The sequence below is a fragment of the Hyperolius riggenbachi genome, chromosome 4 (genome assembly GCF_040937935.1).
Source record: "Hyperolius riggenbachi isolate aHypRig1 chromosome 4, aHypRig1.pri, whole genome shotgun sequence".
NCBI lineage: Eukaryota > Metazoa > Chordata > Amphibia > Anura > Hyperoliidae > Hyperolius > Hyperolius riggenbachi.
In genome coordinates, this window is record NC_090649.1 from 285,016,254 (window position 1) to 285,037,077 (window position 20,824).

The 20,824-nt window shown below is 42.2% G+C and overlaps 1 protein-coding gene across 2 annotated transcripts in view; it reads right to left on the reverse strand.

The window, feature by feature from the left end:
- CEP85L (centrosomal protein 85 like) overlaps positions 1 to 20,824 on the reverse strand; it is a 273,930-nt gene that overhangs the window by 61,158 nt on the left and 191,948 nt on the right. For both annotated transcript variants that reach the window (XM_068231365.1, XM_068231364.1), the window contains exon 4: positions 6,709 to 6,833. In XM_068231365.1, coding sequence (XP_068087466.1) covers positions 6,709 to 6,833 — 125 coding nt within the window. The remainder of the gene's footprint in view (positions 1 to 6,708; positions 6,834 to 20,824) is intronic.

A 20,824-nucleotide genomic window follows, 5' to 3' on the forward strand; every position in this document is an offset into this window, starting at 1 on the left:
TAGATAGGGTTTTGGGGGTTTTGCACCTTGCTTTGGTTGTATGGTGTGTATGCATGTGGTGGTTGCGTTCTTGTATATAGTTGCCACCATATTCTCTGATTGCTGTACATAGTTGTTATGCATGCTGCTGCATTGAAATTGCATAATACTGTATGTACAATTGTAAATAAACCTTCCTGCATAGTATATTCCTGTCTCAGTGTCTGTGTTGCTGCAAACTGCAATCAATCCCAGTTTCTCCGTTCAGGCTCATGACAGCCGCCGATCGGCGTATTGCGGTCGTTGCGGGCTCCACTTTGCCGCCGCCCCTAGGTAGGGGAGGTCGGCAAGTGGTTAAAATCACAATCTAGTAAAAAAAAAAATATAAAAAATATATATAGATAGATAGATAGATATATCTATATATACATATACATATCTATCTAGATCTATACATATATCTATCTAGATCTATACATATATCTATCTAGATCTATACATATATCTATCTAGATCTATACATATATCTATCTAGATCTATACATATCTATCTAGATCTATACATATATCTATCTAGATCTATACATATATCTATCTAGATCTATACATATATCTATCTAGATCTATACATATCTATCTAGATCTATACATATCTATCTAGATCTATACATATCTATCTAGATCTATACATATCTATCTAGATCTATACATATCTATCTAGATCTATATCTCTATCTATCTAGATCTCTATCTCTATCTATCTATCTAGATCTCTATCTCTATCTATCTATCTAGATCTCTATCTATCTATCTAGATCTCTATCTCTATCTATCTATCTAGATCTCTATCTATCTATCTATCTAGATCTCTATCTATCTATCTAGATCTCTATCTATCTATCTAGATCTCTATCTATCTATCTAGATCTCTATCTATCTATCTATCTAGATCTCTATCTATCTATCTATCTAGATCTCTATCTATCTATCTAGATCTCTATCTATCTATCTAGATCTCTATCTATCTATCTAGATCTCTATCTATCTATCTAGATCTCTATCTATCTAGATCTCTATCTATCTATCTAGATCTCTATCTATCTATCTAGATCTCTATCTATCTATCTAGATCTCTATCTATCTATCTAGATCTCTATCTATCTATCTAGATCTCTATCTATCTATCTAGATCTCTATCTAGATCTCTATCTATCTATCTATCTAGATCTCTATCTATCTATCTATCTATCTATCTAGATCTCTATCTATCTATCTATCTATCTATCTAGATCTCTATCTATCTATCTATCTATCTAGATCTCTATCTATCTATCTATCTATCTAGATCTCTATCTATCTATCTATCTATCTAGATCTCTATCTATCTATCTATCTATCTATCTAGATCTCTATCTATCTATCTATCTATCTATCTATCTAGATCTCTATCTATCTATCTATCTATCTATCTATCTATCTATCTATCTATCTATCTATCTATCTAGATCTCTATCTATCTATCTATCTATCTATCTATCTATCTATCTAGATCTGTATCTATCTATCTATCTATCTATCTATCTAGATCTCTATCTATCTATCTATCTATCTAGATCTCTATCTATCTATCTAGATCTCTATCTATCTATCTAGATCTCTATCTATCTATCTAGATCTCTATCTATCTATCTAGATCTCTATCTATCTATCTAGATCTCTATCTATCTATCTAGATCTCTATCTATCTAGATCTCTATCTATCTAGATCTCTATCTATCTAGATCTCTATCTATCTAGATCTCTATCTATCTAGATCTCTATCTATCTAGATCTCTATCTATCTAGATCTCTATCTATCTAGATCTCTATCTATCTATCTAGATCTCTATCTATCTATCTAGATCTCTATCTAGATCTCTATCTATCTATCTAGATCTCTATCTAGATCTCTATCTATCTATCTAGATCTCTATCTAGATCTCTATCTATCTATCTAGATCTCTATCTATCTAGATCTCTATCTATCTATCTATCTATCTAGATCTCTATCTATCTATCTATCTATCTATCTAGATCTCTATCTATCTATCTATCTATCTAGATCTCTATCTATCTATCTAGATCTCTATCTATCTAGATCTCTATCTATCTATCTATCTAGATCTCTATCTATCTATCTATCTAGATCTCTATCTATCTATCTAGATCTCTATCTATCTATCTATCTAGATCTCTATCTATCTATCTATCTAGATCTCTATCTATCTATCTATCTATCTATCTATCTATCTATCTATATATATATATATATATATATGTGGTTGGGAGGGGATCAAGGGATACATGGGGGGGAGATCTGGATACAAAAGTGTTTTTTTACACTAAAATCGCACAGCCTGTCACGGCTGCAGGCTGTGCGTCTCTCCCTGTCACACAAGATCCACAGTGACAGGGAGAGGGAGGCGGAGAGGGAGGCAGAACGGCAACTATGTTGCCTTTCGGAGGGTGATCGCTGTGATTGGCTCACAGCGATCACACGGCAGGGAGCCAATCAGTGACAGCTCCTGCCGATACCCGGAAGCCTTAGCTGTCATAAGACAGCTAAGTGCAGCCGGTTCGGTGCGCACGATCGCGGCGGGGAGCGGCGGCGCCGGTGATAGAGATCTACGCCCTGCCAGCCAGGAGCCCATCAAAACAGGGCGTAGATCTCTATCACCACGGTCCGGAAATGGTTAGAAGGGAAACAATACTTGTGTTCAATTGTGTTTCTATTCCATTTCATGTCTAAATGCTCACAGGCTTATATTTTAGATGGTATAATACCAAACAAAATAAATCATTAAATCACTAGAGATTATTTTTGAAAAGAGAGCCCGTCATGACAGACATACAGAAGGTGCAATTACAGACATGGGATAACTCCAGAATGTTCTTAAAAAGAGACTCTAACAACATTTTCAGCCTTATTTCTTCTATCCTACAACTTCCTATACCTGTTCTAATGTGGTCTGTCTTACTGCAGCCTTTCCTAGTTGCACAGATACTGTTATATAATCTAATCTTCTTTCCTCTGATGGCTTTGTTGGGCTCAGGCACTCAGGCAGGAATCTGCTGCTCTGCTTGTTATAGGCAGAAGCTATACACACCCTCTCCATGCCCCCTGCAGGCTCTGTATGAGTCACAGATTGAGCTCCTCTCAGACTATCACATGCCATGTCTTTTGTTTGTAAACACTGCCTAATACTGGCAATTACAAGCTAGGATTGCAGCAGGGAGTGGCAGAAACAGCACAAAGGGGCCCAGGAGAACCCAATGAATAGAATGGTATGCTTTTTATTGTAAGAATTTTAGAGTACAGATTCTCTTTAATAAAAAGCATCTCTCCTTTTATAACAGTTATTGCCGTTAATCTTGGAATTTTCCCTCATACCTTAAATACTTAAAGGCATTTTTTTTAAAGGATAACTGACCCAAGAGGAAACTACCCAAGGTCATCCTGCTGAATGCACATATACCTCTGTGCATTGTCCGTTACTCTCCTCATTAAATTTTCAGACAGTAAGAGGCAGGCTTGTGGCATTGTTTCCTCCTATCCTGCTTAAGTGGAGTGAATAGGGTGGGGGAAGAGGAGGAACGGTGAGGGGGAAGAGGAGAAACTGTGAGGGGGAAGAGGAGAAAATGGGAGGGGAAAGAGGAGGGACCGGGAGGGGAAAGAGGAGGGACTGGGAGGGGAAAGAGGAGGGACTGGGAGGGGAAAGAGGAGGGACTGGGAGGGTGATGAGAGGGTACATTATAGCAAGCCTGCCTCTTCCTGACTAAAAAAAATTGACTTTACCCCTATGACCTTTTCAAGAAGGAAGTAGCTAACAATATATGGTTCAGACTAAGTAGAATTAACCCTTGCAATTCCAAGTAACCCCTTCCAATCAACAGCCAAGGTACCGATCAAAACCAGTTACTGACTAAAACAAGGTGGAGACTGGAGAGCTCAGTAAACATCATACAGCACTCCCATTCCCCCTTTATGTTATAAGACTATCTATAGCAGGGCTGCTCAATGCGGCGATCACAATCTACCAGTAGATCGCAAAGGACTACTGGGTAGACCGCGAAGGACTTTTGAAAATAGCGCGCCGGACGCTGACTGTGCAGCGCCGGCGTACCATCTAATCGCGCTGCTCTGCTGCCCTACGCAGAGTAGCATATAGCCTTCAGAGGAAGCGAAGGGAGAGCCAGGGTGGACCTTTTACCTCATTCCTTCCAGGCCCGCCCCACTTCATTCCCACCCCAGCCATCGCTCAGCCTCTCTTCCGCTCTCTGGGAGCCTTATCGCTGTCGCTACACCCGGGCTCGGAGACCTCAAATCAGCGGCGACCGCAGTGCAGAGGAGAGCGGTGGCATAGCAACGGCGCATATACGCGCTGTTAGGTCTCTGAGCCCGGCATGCAGCCCCAGCGAGCGTGATCCCAGTGTGGAGGAGAGCAGCGGCTGCAGAGGAAAAGGGTGGCCGGTGGAGGGGCACAATACCTGGCTACCTACACTGGCCACATATCCCTGGCTAACTACACTAGCCACATATCCCTGGCTACCTACACTGGCCACATATCTAGATTGTAAGCCTTTGTGCAGAGTCCTCCTTTTGTGTCCTACCTGATAATGCACCTCCATTACTGTGAACCCATGCTATGCATCTGAGTGAACCTCACTTGCCTAATCTCCATTCTCCATCCAGTGACTGACTAAGCATTACCTGGTACTCATACTGTGCTGTGTGATCTGGTTTTCTTGTATTCCTGTTTTGTCATATTGCTGTATCTCATCCCTAAATATTGTCTGTAACCTAAATTAATTTCCGGGGCTGCGTAATATGTTGGGGCTTTATAAATACAATAAATAAATAAATAAAATATCCCTGGCTACCTACACTGTCCACATATGCCTGGCTACCTACACTGGCCACATATCCCTGGCTAACTACACTGGCCACATATGCTTGGCTACCTACACTGGCCACATATCCCTGGCTACCTACACTGGCCACATATCCCTGGCTACCTACACTGGCCACATATGCCTGGCTAACTACACTGGCCACATATGCCTGGCTACCTACACTGGCCACATATGCCTGGCTACCTACACTGGCCACATATGCCTGGCTACCTACACTGGCCACATATGCCTGGCTATCTACACTGGCCACATATGCCTGGCTACCTACACTGGCCACATATGCCTGGCTACCTACACTGGCCACATATGCCTGGCTAACTACACTGGCCACATATGCCTGGCTACCTACACTGGCCACATATGCCTGGCTACCTACACTGGCCACATATGCCTGGCTACCTACACTGGCCACATATGCCTGGCTACCTACACTGGCCACATATGCCTGGCTACCTACACTGGCCACATATGCCTGGCTACCTACACTGGCCACATATGCCTGGCTACCTACACTGGTCACATATGCCTGGCTACCTACACTGGTCACATATCCCTGGCTAACTACACTGGCCACATATGCCTGGCTACCTACACTGGCCACATATGCCTGGCTACCTACACTGGCCACATATCCCTTGCTAACTACACTGGCCACATATGCCTGGCTACCTATATTGGGGGCATCCATGCTTGGCTAACCTATACTGGGAGCACCCATGCCTGGCTAGCCTGTATTGGGGGCACCTATGCCTAGCTACCTATACTGGGGGCAGGAACGTCCACTTAATAATGTGGTAGTAGGGGGAATAAATCTGCCTTTGCTTAATCATGATGGGGGGGGGGGGGGGGGGAGATCTGCAAAGTTTAGAATTTTAAATGTTGGCAGATCTCTGGGGCTCGGTAAGTTTCAAAGTAGCTCGCAAGTTGAAAAAGTGTGAGCAACCCTGATCTATAGGGACTACATTTTTAAAGTTTTGTTTCTTTTACTTTTTAACAGAAAACTGACTTTTAATAATGCAGAGTGATTAAATTGCTTTTGGATTTTGTTTTAGCCCTCTATATTTCCCCTGAGGAAAATAAAGGATATACCATCTCAGCAGAATCCCCATGATTTTATAAATGAGCTCTATGCTTTAAAATCTAGGTCACGTTGCTTTACATATTCTACATGTAAAACAATTGTAAACCAAATACGGTATAAAGCGCTATATTATGAAAACCCTTTATTGTATCAAAAAGTTGGTAGACTACCACAATAGCAGTAATCCATACTAAAAACCATGGTGCATAAAAAACAAAAGAATGAGCTTATACACATTGGTGGTAATATGTTACTGCTGCTGCCTTAAAGAAAACCTGAGATGGAGGAGAGGGGAAAAAAAAAAAAAGGCATTCATACCTGGGGCTTCCTCCAGCCTGATCACTCCCTCACCGTCCCACTCCACCTCCTGAATCACCTGCAATTCGCACTGTAAAGTCCTCCAGTCTGGGGCGTACTGCACATGCGCGGTCCGGCCGCGTGCGCACCGCCGTTAAGCTCCAATGGCCAGGAGCATTCTGTCCCGTTCTGGGCTGACAAGTTCCTTATCAAACTGCAAAAGCTATTTTGCAGTTTGATAAAGGGCGTGTCAGCTTGAAACAGCAGTCTGTCATTGCTACTATTGTACTTAATGTAATAAAGAGTTTTATTTACTACTAGAGAACTAGAACAGAAATGTCATCCTATAAGAGATTAACATAAAAATTGCTGTATGCATAGGAAAAGATAGAACTCACCTTTCAATAACAATCTCCTTCTGTCGCAGTAATCCTTCTTTGATTTTCAATAGGGACTCCCACTTGGAGACATCTTGACTTAGAGGCACAGCAGAAAATGCTTGTCTAGAAGCGTTTGTCCCAACCTGTGCAAAATAAATAAAGTACATCAGTTCTAAAATAGCAAATGGCAGGAAGTACTGTAGTCTAAAACACAGGTAAAAATAAAAATGATAAATATTATAAGCAGGACATTTCTTTTGTCGTTACACTTAGCAACTGCTGTTCAGGAAATGCTTTTGAAAACAAAGAAAACCCTGAGAATCCCCCATGAGGTGATGGACCTGTCGGTTCTGTCAGGTTTTAACTGCTTACTTTTTTTGCTGGAGTGGTCCTTAAACTAACAGTACAACAACAAGATATGTGTTAAAGTGTAACCGTCGAACATACAATCAATTCTTTATTTTTATCTGGTAAAGTAATAAGGATGCTAACCAGGCAATCCAAACGTTAAAAATCACTCAGTTTTCTTTTCCATAAAACAACATTCCCCAGTTTCCGTGGCCCTTATTTGGTACATCTGCCGCAAAAAGGAAGTTGCAGGGCATGCTGGGTTGTCTATTTTTGCTACTTTCCCCACAGACTTAACTAATGCAGCCTGATTGGCTGGAGCCTCTCTCCCTCCTGTTTTCCTCTCCCACACCTCTGTTCCTCTCTGATTGGCCAATATTTCTCATGCTGAGACAATGCACTTTCTATTGCAGAGCTGGGTGGTAGTGCCTGAAGACTGGGAGGAGAGCGGGCAATGCATACACAATCAGGCAGAGGACAGTAAGGGAGGAAATGACATCAGGATTGGATTCAAAATAGACAGTTAAGATGGAGAATCCTAAGAAGGATTTTCTTTTTTTTTTACTATAAAAAAATCACTGAAATCAAAATGTGGACAATGCAATACATATGTTATGTAAGTAGAGCTAGTATTTATCTACTTACAGTGGTTTGCAAAAGTATTCGGCCCCCTTGAAGTTTTCCACATTTTGTCATATTACTGCCACAGACAATCAATTTTCTTGAAATTCTACGTGGAAGACCAATACAAAGTGGTGTATACGTGAGAAGTGGAACGAAAATCACAGGATTCCAAACTTTTTTTTACAAATAAATAACTGCAAAAAAGGGTGTGCGTAATTATTCAGCCCCTTTGGTCTGAGTGCAGTCAGTTGCCCATAGACATTGCCTGATGAGTGCTAATGACTAAATAGAGTGCGTCTGTGTGTAATCTAATGTCAGTACAAATACAGCTGCTCTGTAACAGCCTTAGAGGTTGTCTAAGAGAATATGGGGAGCAACAACACCATAAAGTCCAAAGAACACACCAGGCAGGTCAGGGATAAAGTTAGAGAAATTTAAAGCAGGCTTAGGCTACAAAAAGATTTCCAAAGCCTTGAACATCCCACGGAGCACTGTTCAAGCGATCATTCAGAAATGGAAGGAGTAGGGCACAACTGTAAACCTACCAAGACAAAGCCGTCCACCTAAACTCACAGGCCGAACAAGGAGAGCGCTGATCAGAAATGCAGTCAAGAGGCCCATGGGGACGAATAGTTGCAGGACAACTATTAGTCATATACTGCACAATGTTGGCCTTTATGGAAGATTGGCAAGAAGAAAGCCATTGTTAACAGAAAAGCATAAGAATTCCCGTTTGCAGTTTGTCACAAGCCATGTGGGGGACACAGCAACCATGTGGAAGAAGGTGCTTTGGTCAGATGAGACCAAAATGGAACTTTTTGGCCAAAATGCAAAACGCTATGTGTGGCGGAAAACTAACACTGCACATCACTCTGAACACACCATCCCCACTGTCAAATATGGTGATGGCAGCATCATGCACTGGGGGTGCTTCTCTTCAGCAGGGACAGGGAAGCTGGTCAGAGTTGATGGGAAGATGGATGGAGCCAAATACAGGGCAATCTTGGAAGAAAACCTCTTGGAGTCTGCAAAAGACTTGGGACTGGGGCGGAGGTTCACCTTCCAGCACAACCCTAAACATAAAGCCAGGGCAACAATGGAATGGTTTAAAACAAAACATATCCATGTGTTAGAATGGCCCAGTCAAAGTCCAGATCTAAATCCAATCGAGAATCTGTGGCTAGATCTGAAAACTGCTGTTCACGAACGCTGTCCATCTAATCTGACTGAGCTGGAGCGGTTTTGCAAAGAAGAATGGGCAAGGATTTCAGTCTCTAGATGAGCAAAGCTGGTAGAGACATACCCTAAAAGACTGGCAGCTGTAATTGCAGCAAAAGGTGGTTCTACAAAGTATTGACTCAGGGGGCTGAATAATTACGCACACCCCACTTTGCAGTTTTTTTTTTAAAATGTTTGGAATCATGTATGATTTTCATTCCACTTCTCACGTGTACACCACTTTGTATTGGTCTTTCAAGTGGAATACCAATAAAATGGATTCAGGTTTGTGGCAGTAATATGAAAAAACGTGGAAAACTTCAAGGGGGCCGAATACTTTTGCAAACCACTGTATATATGTGTTGTTTTTTTTCTGGTACAGTATTGCTGACCGCTCCTCTAATTATATTTGGTTGGCTTTAGCCTAGAGCAGGGGTTCTCAAACTGAGTGCCGCGGCACCCTGGTGCACCTTTGGCACCTTTTCATCCTTTATGCAATACCATCAGGTAATGCAACCGTACATGGATATACAATGTGGCTGCATTACCTGCTAGTTAACCTTTAGTCCCCACAACCATGGTTGAAGTTGAACATGAGAGGAATTGCGGTGCCTAATAAACATCACTAGCTACTAGTGGGTCGTCGCCTGATAACAGTCTTAAAAGCATTTCTGTAGTTGTTTTTGCCGAGGGGTGCCTTGAAAAAAGTTCAAAGCCATCAAGGGTGCCTTCACCCAAAAAAGTTTGGTAACCACTGGCCTAGAGTATATCATTAGCTTTAGATTCCTTTTCCCATCAACCCTTTGGATTCAGCATGCATGAAAAGATCTTTCTCAGAAGTCAATTTCATGCCTACATATTTCAGGTGTCTTTTTTATTCTTCAAAGAAATGTGCATTTAAGTCCTGCCAAGTAGGTCCACTGCATTAGTGGATCTACATGGCAGGATTTAAAAATACATTTATTTGAAATTAAAATACATAAAAAATGAGGAAGCGAAGACTGCATCGTAGGCATAGTACACAATCTGTGACTGTAATAAAATCAGTTTTCACCCCTCTCCTCCCCTTACCATTCTTGCACTTACTTCCAGAGCTGCTCCTGCAACAAATATGTAGCTTGTGCCAGAGAAAAGGACAGGGTATGCACACATGCATAGGTGCAGTTACACTGTCAATCCTTACTGGCATTGCTGATCCAACTGCTTTACTAGGGTGAGTGCAGATATAATGACTAGCCACATAGCAACTCATAAGACTAAATATAGGAAGTTGCTATGCAAGTTGGTGATACAGCGAGAAAGACTAGGGCCCTATGTATCTAACCTCCAAAACTTGAAATGACGCACCAGTTGAGTACTCGGTGACAACTGCTGTCTGGAGACACATACATGGCCTGTAAGTATTGTGGTTTTATTCCATTTCAACAATTGGACAACTTACAAGGTCTCTTAAGAAAATTTAATGCGTGCACCATTCCAGGTACAAACATTTTTCAATGACCTGCAGGCAAGATGAGCTTGTTTGTTAGCCCATGCTGTATATAGTAAGTCCAGTGTTCTGCCCTGGCTCTTTTAGCTGGGTGCTCCACCTGGCTAATTTTGGTGAGCATCTGGCTGTCATCAGCTCGCCTCCTCATCCTCCTCCTACGCTGTAAGCAGAGTTGCGCCAGCCCTGCATTCCCACTTGTTTCGCCCCACCCTGCTACTTTTTCATGCCACCACCTGGCTGGAAAAAACATTTCTGGGGAGAACACTGAAGTTGGACTGTCAAAGTCTCTTTAGAATTCGGATGGCCTGTAAGATAAATGTATTTGAACTAAATTGAGTAATTATTATTTTTTTGGGGGGTGTAACAGTAAAACCTGTTGTGACAAGTGAGATACTAAAATGTTATACCCACTGTATTACTGGATAAACCCTGTGATAACTGCATGCACAGCATTTTTTGTGCATACATGAACCTGTAGTGCAAATAAGCCCTAAGGCACTAAGCAATGATAATGAAAATTAAAGATATTATAATTTGCAGACTAGCGGGACTGCTGTTTAATGCCTGGTCTAACATGCTGCAACTGCAAATATAATGAGCCCTAAAGCACTATGCAATAACAAAGATGAACACAAAAAGAAGCATGCAGCTACAATGTGTAGAACAACAGCAGTAATGTTCAGTGCCTGATCCAAAATGCTGCAATTGCAAGTCTAGTAGAAAAGACCCCAGATCATAAAGCAATGATGAGGATTATGAACAGTAAAAGTAGTTTACACTGTAATGTACAGACATGCAGTATTGTTGCATAGTGCCTGGTATAAGAGACGTAAATTGCACTTATAGCACAATAACCAAAAGTAATCACAAAAAAAGTTAAATGTTGTTGAGGACTATATTATGCAAACAAGCAACAATGCTGCTGGAATGCCTTATACGTTACAAGATAAATTATGTGCAAATATGGCAGCAAGAATAAACAATTAAATGTAGGTGAGGGCTATTTTGTGCAGACAAAAAGCAGTGCTGCTGTATGCCTGGAGAAATACGCTAGAATTTTAAATTTGGTAGAATAAGCTCCACAGAGAGCTCAAAGCAATGAAGATTCTGAGTAATTTGTATGCCTGACAGGGACACAGATCTTGCCTGTACTCCGTTTGAATACTGTATTCTATAAACGCACTATAAGCAGAAAACAAAATGATAATTTCTTTCCAAATAACTTCTGTCTCCTCAGCAGCACTGATCTAACTAGACGAATTAATCAAAAAGTTGCTGATCCAAGATGTCTGCCATTTTATAGTCCTGGGTCTTGCATACACTTTTTCTGGAAGGAAATGTGAGAAGTACTATTGTTCCTTGGCTAGGAAACGCTAACATTGAACTAAAGGAAATGTAATCTCACCACCCTTTCCCAATTACAATAACTATGTAAGTAAACAACTACATACTTAGATAAGCATCTTTCAGTTTATAATTCTTAATCAGATATGTCCAATGCAATATGAATTACCAAGGATAAAATGAAATGACACAAATCGCTTCAAATAGCTTAACAATTTTAAAGATAGTTTGAAAAAATAAAAAAATACTGCATACCTATAGCACACACAACTGTTAGAGTGCGGTGCACTTCTTTTAGTTTTTCAATAAATTTATTACAAAAACTACAGACATACAATGCACAAAACATTGTAAATGGCTAATTATTGCACTTAATAGGACCACTATCGCAAAAAAAGTAGGTCGTTAAAACTTGGCAGAACAGACAGGTTTTGGGCCAGTCCATCTCCTTATGGGGGATTCTCAGGGTTTTCTTTGTTTTCAACAGCATTTCCTGAACAGCAGTTTAACTGCCAAAATAGTAAGATACCAGAAAGCCTCCCTACTCACTTGCACACTATTTTGTCAGGTTTGGACTAGCCCGTCTCCTCATGGGGGGGTTATCAGGGTTTTCTATATTTTCAAAAGCACTTAGTGAATGGCAGTTGTCCGTCCAACTGCCAAAAAAGTTTGCTGCAAGCAAGACGGCTGGCCAGCAACTTTCTATAAATCCTTTTCAGGGAGTGTATTTATAAAGATCAAAAACCTTGCTGAGAATCCCCCACGAAGAGATGAACTAGTCCAAAACCTGTCGGTTCTGTCAGATTTCTACTACCAACTGTAAGTGACAGCAACATAGGAGAAAAGTCATTTATGGCTCATTTTAATCTGGAAGAAACATACTTTTGTATGTGTTTACATGTATATAAAATTGTACAATTTTTTGCGATAGTGGTCCTTTAACTATAATATGCATTAATAATAGAAGTCTTAACAAGAGATTTAACTTTAAAGATAAATAAACAAATGGGCACAGCATAGGATTAGCTGCTTCTCACTGTTAACACTATAAGGTATATGGGGGAAAAATGCACTCAGTCCATTAGGCACAGAATTCTCAAAGCTTATTAAAAAGAATAATTCCAATAACCTCTCTAAGTAGGGAGTACTTTTATTTACCAAATACTGGAGTTCTCCTGAGTGCACGAATGTGGTGGAGACTGAGGAGTGGATTTCTGTTCACACAAACAATTGCATTTATCCCTCCCAGCTATGCATCCACACAGATACAGATGTAAATTTGCTAGTACTCTTAAAGTATAAACTATTAAGTGGCTTCTGAAGTATAAAGGATACAGGAGTGAAGTGAAGATTACTCACCTCTGTAGAGTACTGGTCTTGTCATCTTTTAGCCTGTGCCATTAATCAAACCCAAATAATTCTCTAATATACAGAAAGCTAGCAGACTGGCCAAGAGATCTGGAGGCATACTGTATTGCTTAATTTAATGGAGTGGTTAAATTTAGCAATGCATACACAATTAGTTCAATCGAAAATGTATACTGTATCGTTTTGTGTACCTCTGCAGGGGGAGGCCTCAGGGTCCCAATGAGGCTTCCCCCTCCGCTGTAGCTGCAGGCAATCCAGCGCTGGCTCCCCCGAAGTCTTCTGCAATCCACTCTCGACAAGCCTGACAAGGCTTGCTATATTTACCTTCCCTGGCTCCAGCGGCGGCGCTGTATGCGGCTCTCAGCAAGAAGATAGGCAGAAATAGCTGATCTCCGTCAGGTCCGCTCTACTACGCAGGCGCAGGAGACTTGCACATGCGCAATACAGCGGGCCGACAGCGATCGGCTATGTCCGCCTATCTCCGAGCGGAGAGCCGATACTGCTCCTGCACTGGAGCCGGGAAGGTAAATATTTACATCCCCATTGTTCGGAGGACCAGAGCGAGACCGCCGTGGAAACACAGGAGGACAGGGGAAGCCTCGATAGAATCCGGAGGCTTTCCCCTACCGAAGTGAGTACCCCCCAGGGGAACTTTTTGTGGTTACAGGTTTTCTTTAAAAGGAAGCTTACCAAAAGAAGATTTATGCGTGCTCAACACCAAGCTTAACCCTTACAAGTCTGGCTGTGCAAATCTGGCTAAATTGGCTTATCATGAGGCATTGCTCATGCAAAATTGCATTTGCTTTCGCATGCCAAACTTTGCAGGGTCAAAAACTAATACCGCGAAGCGGTTGCCCTGCGGGAATTAGTTCATGCTACATAGCACTATCCAGGAGCACCACGGGGAGGCTTCCCAATGCCCCCATACAACCGGGGGGCTGCAGGGCCCCAGGCTCTCTCACTGCCTAGGGACCACAGCAACACCCCGGAGGGGGAGGCTGAGTGGCGCAGACCCCCCCCCCCCCCCCAAGCGTGGCCAGCGCCGGGGAGGGCCATCCGCACCCACCTCCCAAAATTAAAAACAAGGCGCCCCTGGATAGTGCTATGTAGCATGAACTAATTCCCGCAGGGCGATTGTTTTGCGGTTTTGGTTTTTGACCCTGCATATTTAGGCATGCGAAAGCAAATGCATATTTGCATGAGCAATGTCTCGTGATTAGCCAATAGGCCAAATTTGCAAAGCCAGATTTGTCAGGTTCACTTGGTTAATGCACACATTTCCTCTCTGGTGTAATTAGCATTGCATTTTCTTTTCTTTGGAGGCAAGTGGTGAATGGCTTGTTTTAGGAGGTGAGAGCCCTGGAGCAGGCTGTTTGCGCCTGTCCTCCCCTTATGTGCCGCGCCCAGGTCATGCGCATGTAGCAGAACGCAATGGACGTTAAGGTAAGTGCCTGTTTTTAATCTTGGGAGGTGTGTGCGGGCGGCTCTTCCCGGCGCTGGCCACGCTGGGGAGATGGCCTGCACCCCCCAGCCTCCCCCTCCGGGGTGCCGCTGTGTGGGTTCCAGGTGGTGAGAGAGCCTGGGACCCCCGCGGCCCCCTGGTTGTATGGGGGCAATGGGAAGCCTCCTCGTGGCGCCCCTGGACAGTGCTATGTAGCATGAACTAATTCCCGCAGGGCGATTGTTTTGCGGTTTTGGTTTTTTACCCTGCATATTTAGGCATGCGAAAGCAAATGCATATTTGCATGAGCAATGTCTCGTGATTAACCAATAGGCCAAATTTGCAAAGCCAGATTTGTCAGGTTCACTTGGTTGATGCACACATTTCCTCTCTGGTGTAATTTTCTTTAAAAGGATGTCAGAGAGTCACTGAAATCTGGTCAGGCCGCGATCAATGAAAAGTTCATTTCTTTCCTCAGCAGTGGTGTAGCAGTAGGGGTTGCAGAGGTCTCGACAACACCGGCGTCCTTGGGCCAGAGGGGCCCCATAGGACCCTCCCTCAACTGCAGTATTAGCTCTTTATTGGTCCTGTGCTTGTAATGATCACTTCTATAGATGCTTTGAAAGATAATAGTCATTAAACTGTTCCCCTTCTTGCACCCCTGACCCTGTGTTGTCCTTGGCAGGTTTTAGTGCACCGTATCAATTGTTTTGTATAGAGTGCTTGGAGAGGGGAGGCATGTAAAACTGGCACTAAGGCCCAAAGCTCCTTAGCTACGCCACTAATCCTTAGCACATGCTCATTTCGTAATTTTGATGTTTTCTTCTGTACATTTTGGTAGGCATTATATTTGTAGTGTAGTAGAAGAGGAATTATAAACTAGTAGGTGGTAAATAAAAAAAAGTTATGTTCCATTTAGTTTTAATTTTTAAGTTTATTTATAGGAACAGCCTTGCCAAATACCTCTTAGATGGCACGTTTCAACACACTGCAGAACATAGGGAAGCACCGAGTGACAACTGAATGATGGATTAAAAGTGCTGGCCTCCTTCTGTACCTGTAAAACTCAAGGGGCTTTCCATTAAGACTTAATTATCTTCACTGAGTTGCTTGTCTTTACAGCACTAAGTAAACACGCAAATTATTTTTCCATGGTTTCAATCCAACTATTTTTCTTTTGTCTTTGGAGAAAAAGTATGTAGATCAGCAGCCTATAAATAAAACTTTAATAACTAAACAACTCATTTGAAAAGGACAGATATGATGGATTCCTTTTGTTTTGATAATCAAGTGGTTCCCATGTTGATAGCTACATATGGTGGCAATAACATCATAAATATTAGATGTATACTGTAGATTGGTTTCAGAATATATGGCACCATAGATAAAAATTCCTATGTAACTTGCAATTGGTAGTACAAATCTGAAACAAAATCTAATCGATTTTGGACTAGTCCATCTCCTCATGGGGGATTCTCAGCATTTCCTACATTCTTTAAAAGAGCACTTTCAGGAAATTAACTATAAAAAGACCCACTGGTCCAAGAAACAGCCGTTTGTCAGAAAATTACCAAATACTGTTACTAAGTGTTACGTATACTGCTAATAAGGAAAATAGCAGTATAGTGCCTATTACTCTGGGACAAACAAACATCTTTTACATGTATTTTAACTACTTCAGGATCTTTGGTACGCATATCTACGCCCCTGTATAATTCACATGTGGATCATATGTGTACCGCTTACTTACTGCCGCGTTCACGATCCCCCCGCCGTTTCCGTTCAACTCACCGTCGTAATCCCCTTCTGTGATCAAGGTATAGGAATCAGCTGTTCCCAGCCCCCGATCACTGTGCCTGTGACTTCTGAGAGCTAGCAGCAAGGAGATGCAAGCTTTCAGTCAAAAGTAAAAAAAAAAAAACAAAAAAAAAAAACAACTCAGACTGTGTTCCTATTAATAGAACACTGTTTCGGTAGCACCATCTTGTGGCCAAAGAGTAGAAATACACCCAATTGTACCAATTATCCAACTTTATATAAAAAAATTATCTTTTTTTTTTTTTAACCCCTCCCATCCCTGCCACCAAAAAAAAAAAAACACTTGCTACTAAAAAATTTAAAAAAAAAAATTACATAAATAGTTACCTTAGGGACTTTTTTTTAAATATGTATGTCATGAGGGTATATTACTGTTAATTTTGCAAATAAAGTCCTGTAATTAGTGATATTAGTATTAAAAAAAATACACCTTTATTTCCAGATAAACTATTATCACCATACATTGTACTAGGGACAGAATTTAAACATTGTAATAACCAGGACAATCAGGCAAATAAACAGTGTTGGTTTTATGCATCGAGGCACATTTTATTTTAACACTATAATGACTGAAAACTGAGCAAAAATAATTTTTTCCCCTTTTTTTCCCCTTTAAAATGTATATAAAATAAAATAATTCTTGGCAAAAAGTACTACCCAAAGAAAGCCTAATTTGTTTGCGAAAAACACAATATATAGATTTCAGTGTGATAAGTAACAAAGTTATCGCTGAATGAATGGGAGGAGCGCTGAAAAGCTGATCCTGAAGTGGTTAAGGGCCCTTTTCCACTAGCAGTCGCTAGCGTTCGCGCTGAACGCTAGCGATTGCTGAATCGCAATCCGCCGTTTTCCCGACGTTTGCGGCCGCGATTTTGCTATGCTATGCACTGCATAGCAAAATTGCGGCAAAAGTCGCTCCGCGGCGCGATCAAGTAAAAAACGAATCGCGGTAGTGGAAATGACCTACCGCGATTCCTATGTTAAAAAGCAAACCGTAGCGATTGTAAAATCGCTAGCGGTTTGCGGTTTTGCGATTCAGCTAGCGCAAACGCGCTAGTGGAAAAGGGCCCTAAATGTTATAACAGCACACTCAGTGGAGAATTGCCTGTTATCTCTAGTTAACTGTTCTGTTTTTGGGTATGAATATGGCATTGAAATAAAAAAGGATGAAAAAAATAATAAAAAAATCTTGCTTTAGAGAGGTGATATACTTAGCATGTTTCTACCTTTATGAATGTGGAGACAGAAGGTGAGTGACACTGATCTTCACTGCAGGCTGCAGCAAACAGTGAGCTTAATCCTTCCCTCTTGTCGCTACACTAAGTAGCTTGGGGGGGGGGGGGGGGGTGCAGAAAGGTGCTCCACAAGCTGCCCCTCTACCATGGAAGCACCAGGTTTAGTACATTCTTTTCCCCTGGATTTTATTCTGTAAATCTAGGTGCGTCTTATTGATCTGGATTATCTTATGGTTCGAAAAATACAGTAGATATTTTGGTGACAAGTACATAACAATTACATTTTTATATTCGCAAGTAGCCCATCTTTTAACCCTTTAGAAGCCAGAAAGTAAAACTATGTTGCTGCAGGGCTGTATTTTTTTCTGCTGCTGGGGAAGTATGCCTTCCCCAGCTTGGCAGGGTATGCAGAGCGGTGCAGGGAGCTTTTATAGTTACCGGTTACGGATGCTGGAAAAGCTTCCTCTCTTCATCCACCTGCGGCACTGCACTCTCGGCATCCTCTTCTGGTTTAGAAGATGGTGTCAGCGGTGCAGAGCCACCCCGTGGTGGAAGAGGGGTGACAAATCTTCCACCACCAGGTGGCACTGTATCACAGACACTATCTTCTGAGCCCCGATCACATGTAATAACGGAGTGCAGTGGGTGGATGAAGAGAGGAAGATTTTCCAGCGTCCTGAAGAGGTAACTGTAAACGCTCACTGTGCTGCTCTGTATGACTTTAGTAGGCAGAACGGGTTCTGCCAGCTGAAATGAAAAGGAGTGCAGCATCTTCATACTGCACAGAAGCGCAGTACGGATTCACTCATCTTTGCAAGTACATGGGGACACAATAGTACAAAGGATGCACATGGAGTTCCGAAAATGTATTAGGAATACAGGTAATTTCACTAGGGGGGCAGCGCTGGAACAAGGGCACAGAGAGGACCAGGCAAGCTCAGTCTATTAGGATCCTTCTTAGGTGAGTAAGTATCATCTTTTAATCTTGCTTCAGGGTTGCTTTTAAGCTTGGCCTTATTCTTACCATGGACATACAGCAGCAATACAATAGCTATAACATGTCAGCACATTGAAGCGCTTATCAGTTGATAAAATAGAGACTGTGCCTATGTTTAGTAACACTTCTGTGTTCAAGTGATCATATTATCAGTCCATTACCACAAACACACTTTATTTTAACATTCACATGTGAACAGCTCTTCAGTTTAAAATCTTCTTTCAGATTACAGCAGATGTTTGTGACAGTCCTGCTTTTGGCAGCAGCCCTCTAGCAATGAAGCTGTCCAGACATTACAGAATTTGTGACACACCATATGGCTTAAGCACAGACATTATATATATATATTATACATGAAGACAAATCGTACTAGCTGAAAGCTTACAAAAAACATGGCATCAGGGAAAGTAACCAATGATAAGTTATGAAGGGAAAGCCCTTAAAAGAATACATCTAGCCTAGGATATACATACTGTAGATCAGGAGCACCCAATAGGTCATTTGCGGCTGTATCCCATTAAATTATGCGTACCATTAAATTTTGCTGATGACCAATCAGAAGGCGGGTAGGAGAGAGGCGACGCGGCTGAAGAGAGGCCAGGGACGGCGCATTGTCATGGCTGGGGGCGGCGCCAGGCACAACACATACACGCACGCACTTATTCACTCACGCTGCCCACCAGTGCGCTCCCTTAGCCACCGACATGCTAATCTGCCCTGCAGCTGAAAGAGGGGAGACCAGACACCGCCGCTGGAGCTGGAGAGAGGCATCTATACCTAGCTACCTATACTAAAAGGCAACTATACCTAGTGAAGTCACCTATGCCTAGCTGCCTATACTGAAGAGACGTATACCTAGTGAAGTCACCTATACCTAGCTACCTATACTGGAGGCACCTATGCCTGGCTACCTAGACTGGAGGCATTGTACCTGGCAGCTTTTCATGACAACATGGGGGTGGGGGGATTCTGCAACATTTGAAAGGTAGGTAGATCTCCTGGACTCAGCAAATTTTAAAGTAGCTTGCGAGCTGAAAAAGTGTGGGCACCTCTGCTGTAGATCAAAATAAGTGCTTTAGAAATGTTAAGTGACCTACGGTACATAATATTTTTTGTAACGCTACCTGAAGATATCCATTGCAACCTGAAACTAAACCTATTGACCGCCTGTCAGTTTCCCATGTGAAAGAGGCCTAAAAGACTGTTGCTTGGCCTGGGAGCTTTAGCCAAGCAGCAAGTACAGCCAGTAGAGAAGGCAGGAGGTATGATGGAGCAGTACAGGAGCAAGTGGCTTCAGGCATCTGGGTAAATATAAGCACAATAGGCTTGTTTATAACTAGCGATGGGGGGGGGGGGGGGGGGGCAGTTTTACACATACTAGATTCTCAGCTGGGGCGTTGCCAAATTAACACCTTAGCCAAAGATTATCTAGTGTGTATACAAGACTGTATCCTAACATACAATCTGACTGTTCAGTGCTGTCTCCACTGGCTGTACTTGCAGCATTTAAAAAAAATCTGAGCCGTGTACTCACTTTTGAGAGAAATACTGCACACTTTAGCTTTTGCTTGATTATTTGATTAAATTATTCTGTTGAAGTTCTGGCATGGATGGGATGGAGGGATGGCTCCTGCCTGTCCTCACCCCACCTTAGAACACATCAAGCTGCCCAGCAGAGATCTTCCAAAACAGCCACCTATAATGATCACAAACGATCATTTCAAGCATCAGAATTTTAAAATGTGTAGGTCTGAGCTGTTTGAAGAGCTAACTGCGTACAATACATCACATTAGATTGTCAGTATTCATTAAAGACAACGACAACCCTTCACCCCACGCTCCTTCTCCAGCAGCACTTCCAGATCACAGCTTTACTAACAGAAATATAAGTGGAAAAAAAAAGGAATGTGGAAACGTCCATGCCAAATATATGTCATCAATATAGCTATGTAATTTACAGTGTGGAAATGTTTCTGCAAAACAACCTTACGCTTAAAGGGATACTGTAGGGGGGTCGGGGGAAAATGAGCTGAACTTACCCGGGGCTTCTAATGGCCCCCCGCAGACATCCTGTGTTGGCGCAGCCACTCACCGATGCTTCGGCCCCGCCTCCAGTTCAACTCTGGAATTTCTGACTTTAAAGTCAGAAAACCACTGCGCCTGCACGCCTATGTCCTCGCTCCCGCTGATGTCACCAGGAGTGTACTGCGCAGACACAGACCATACTGGGCCTGCGCTGTGCGCTCTTGATG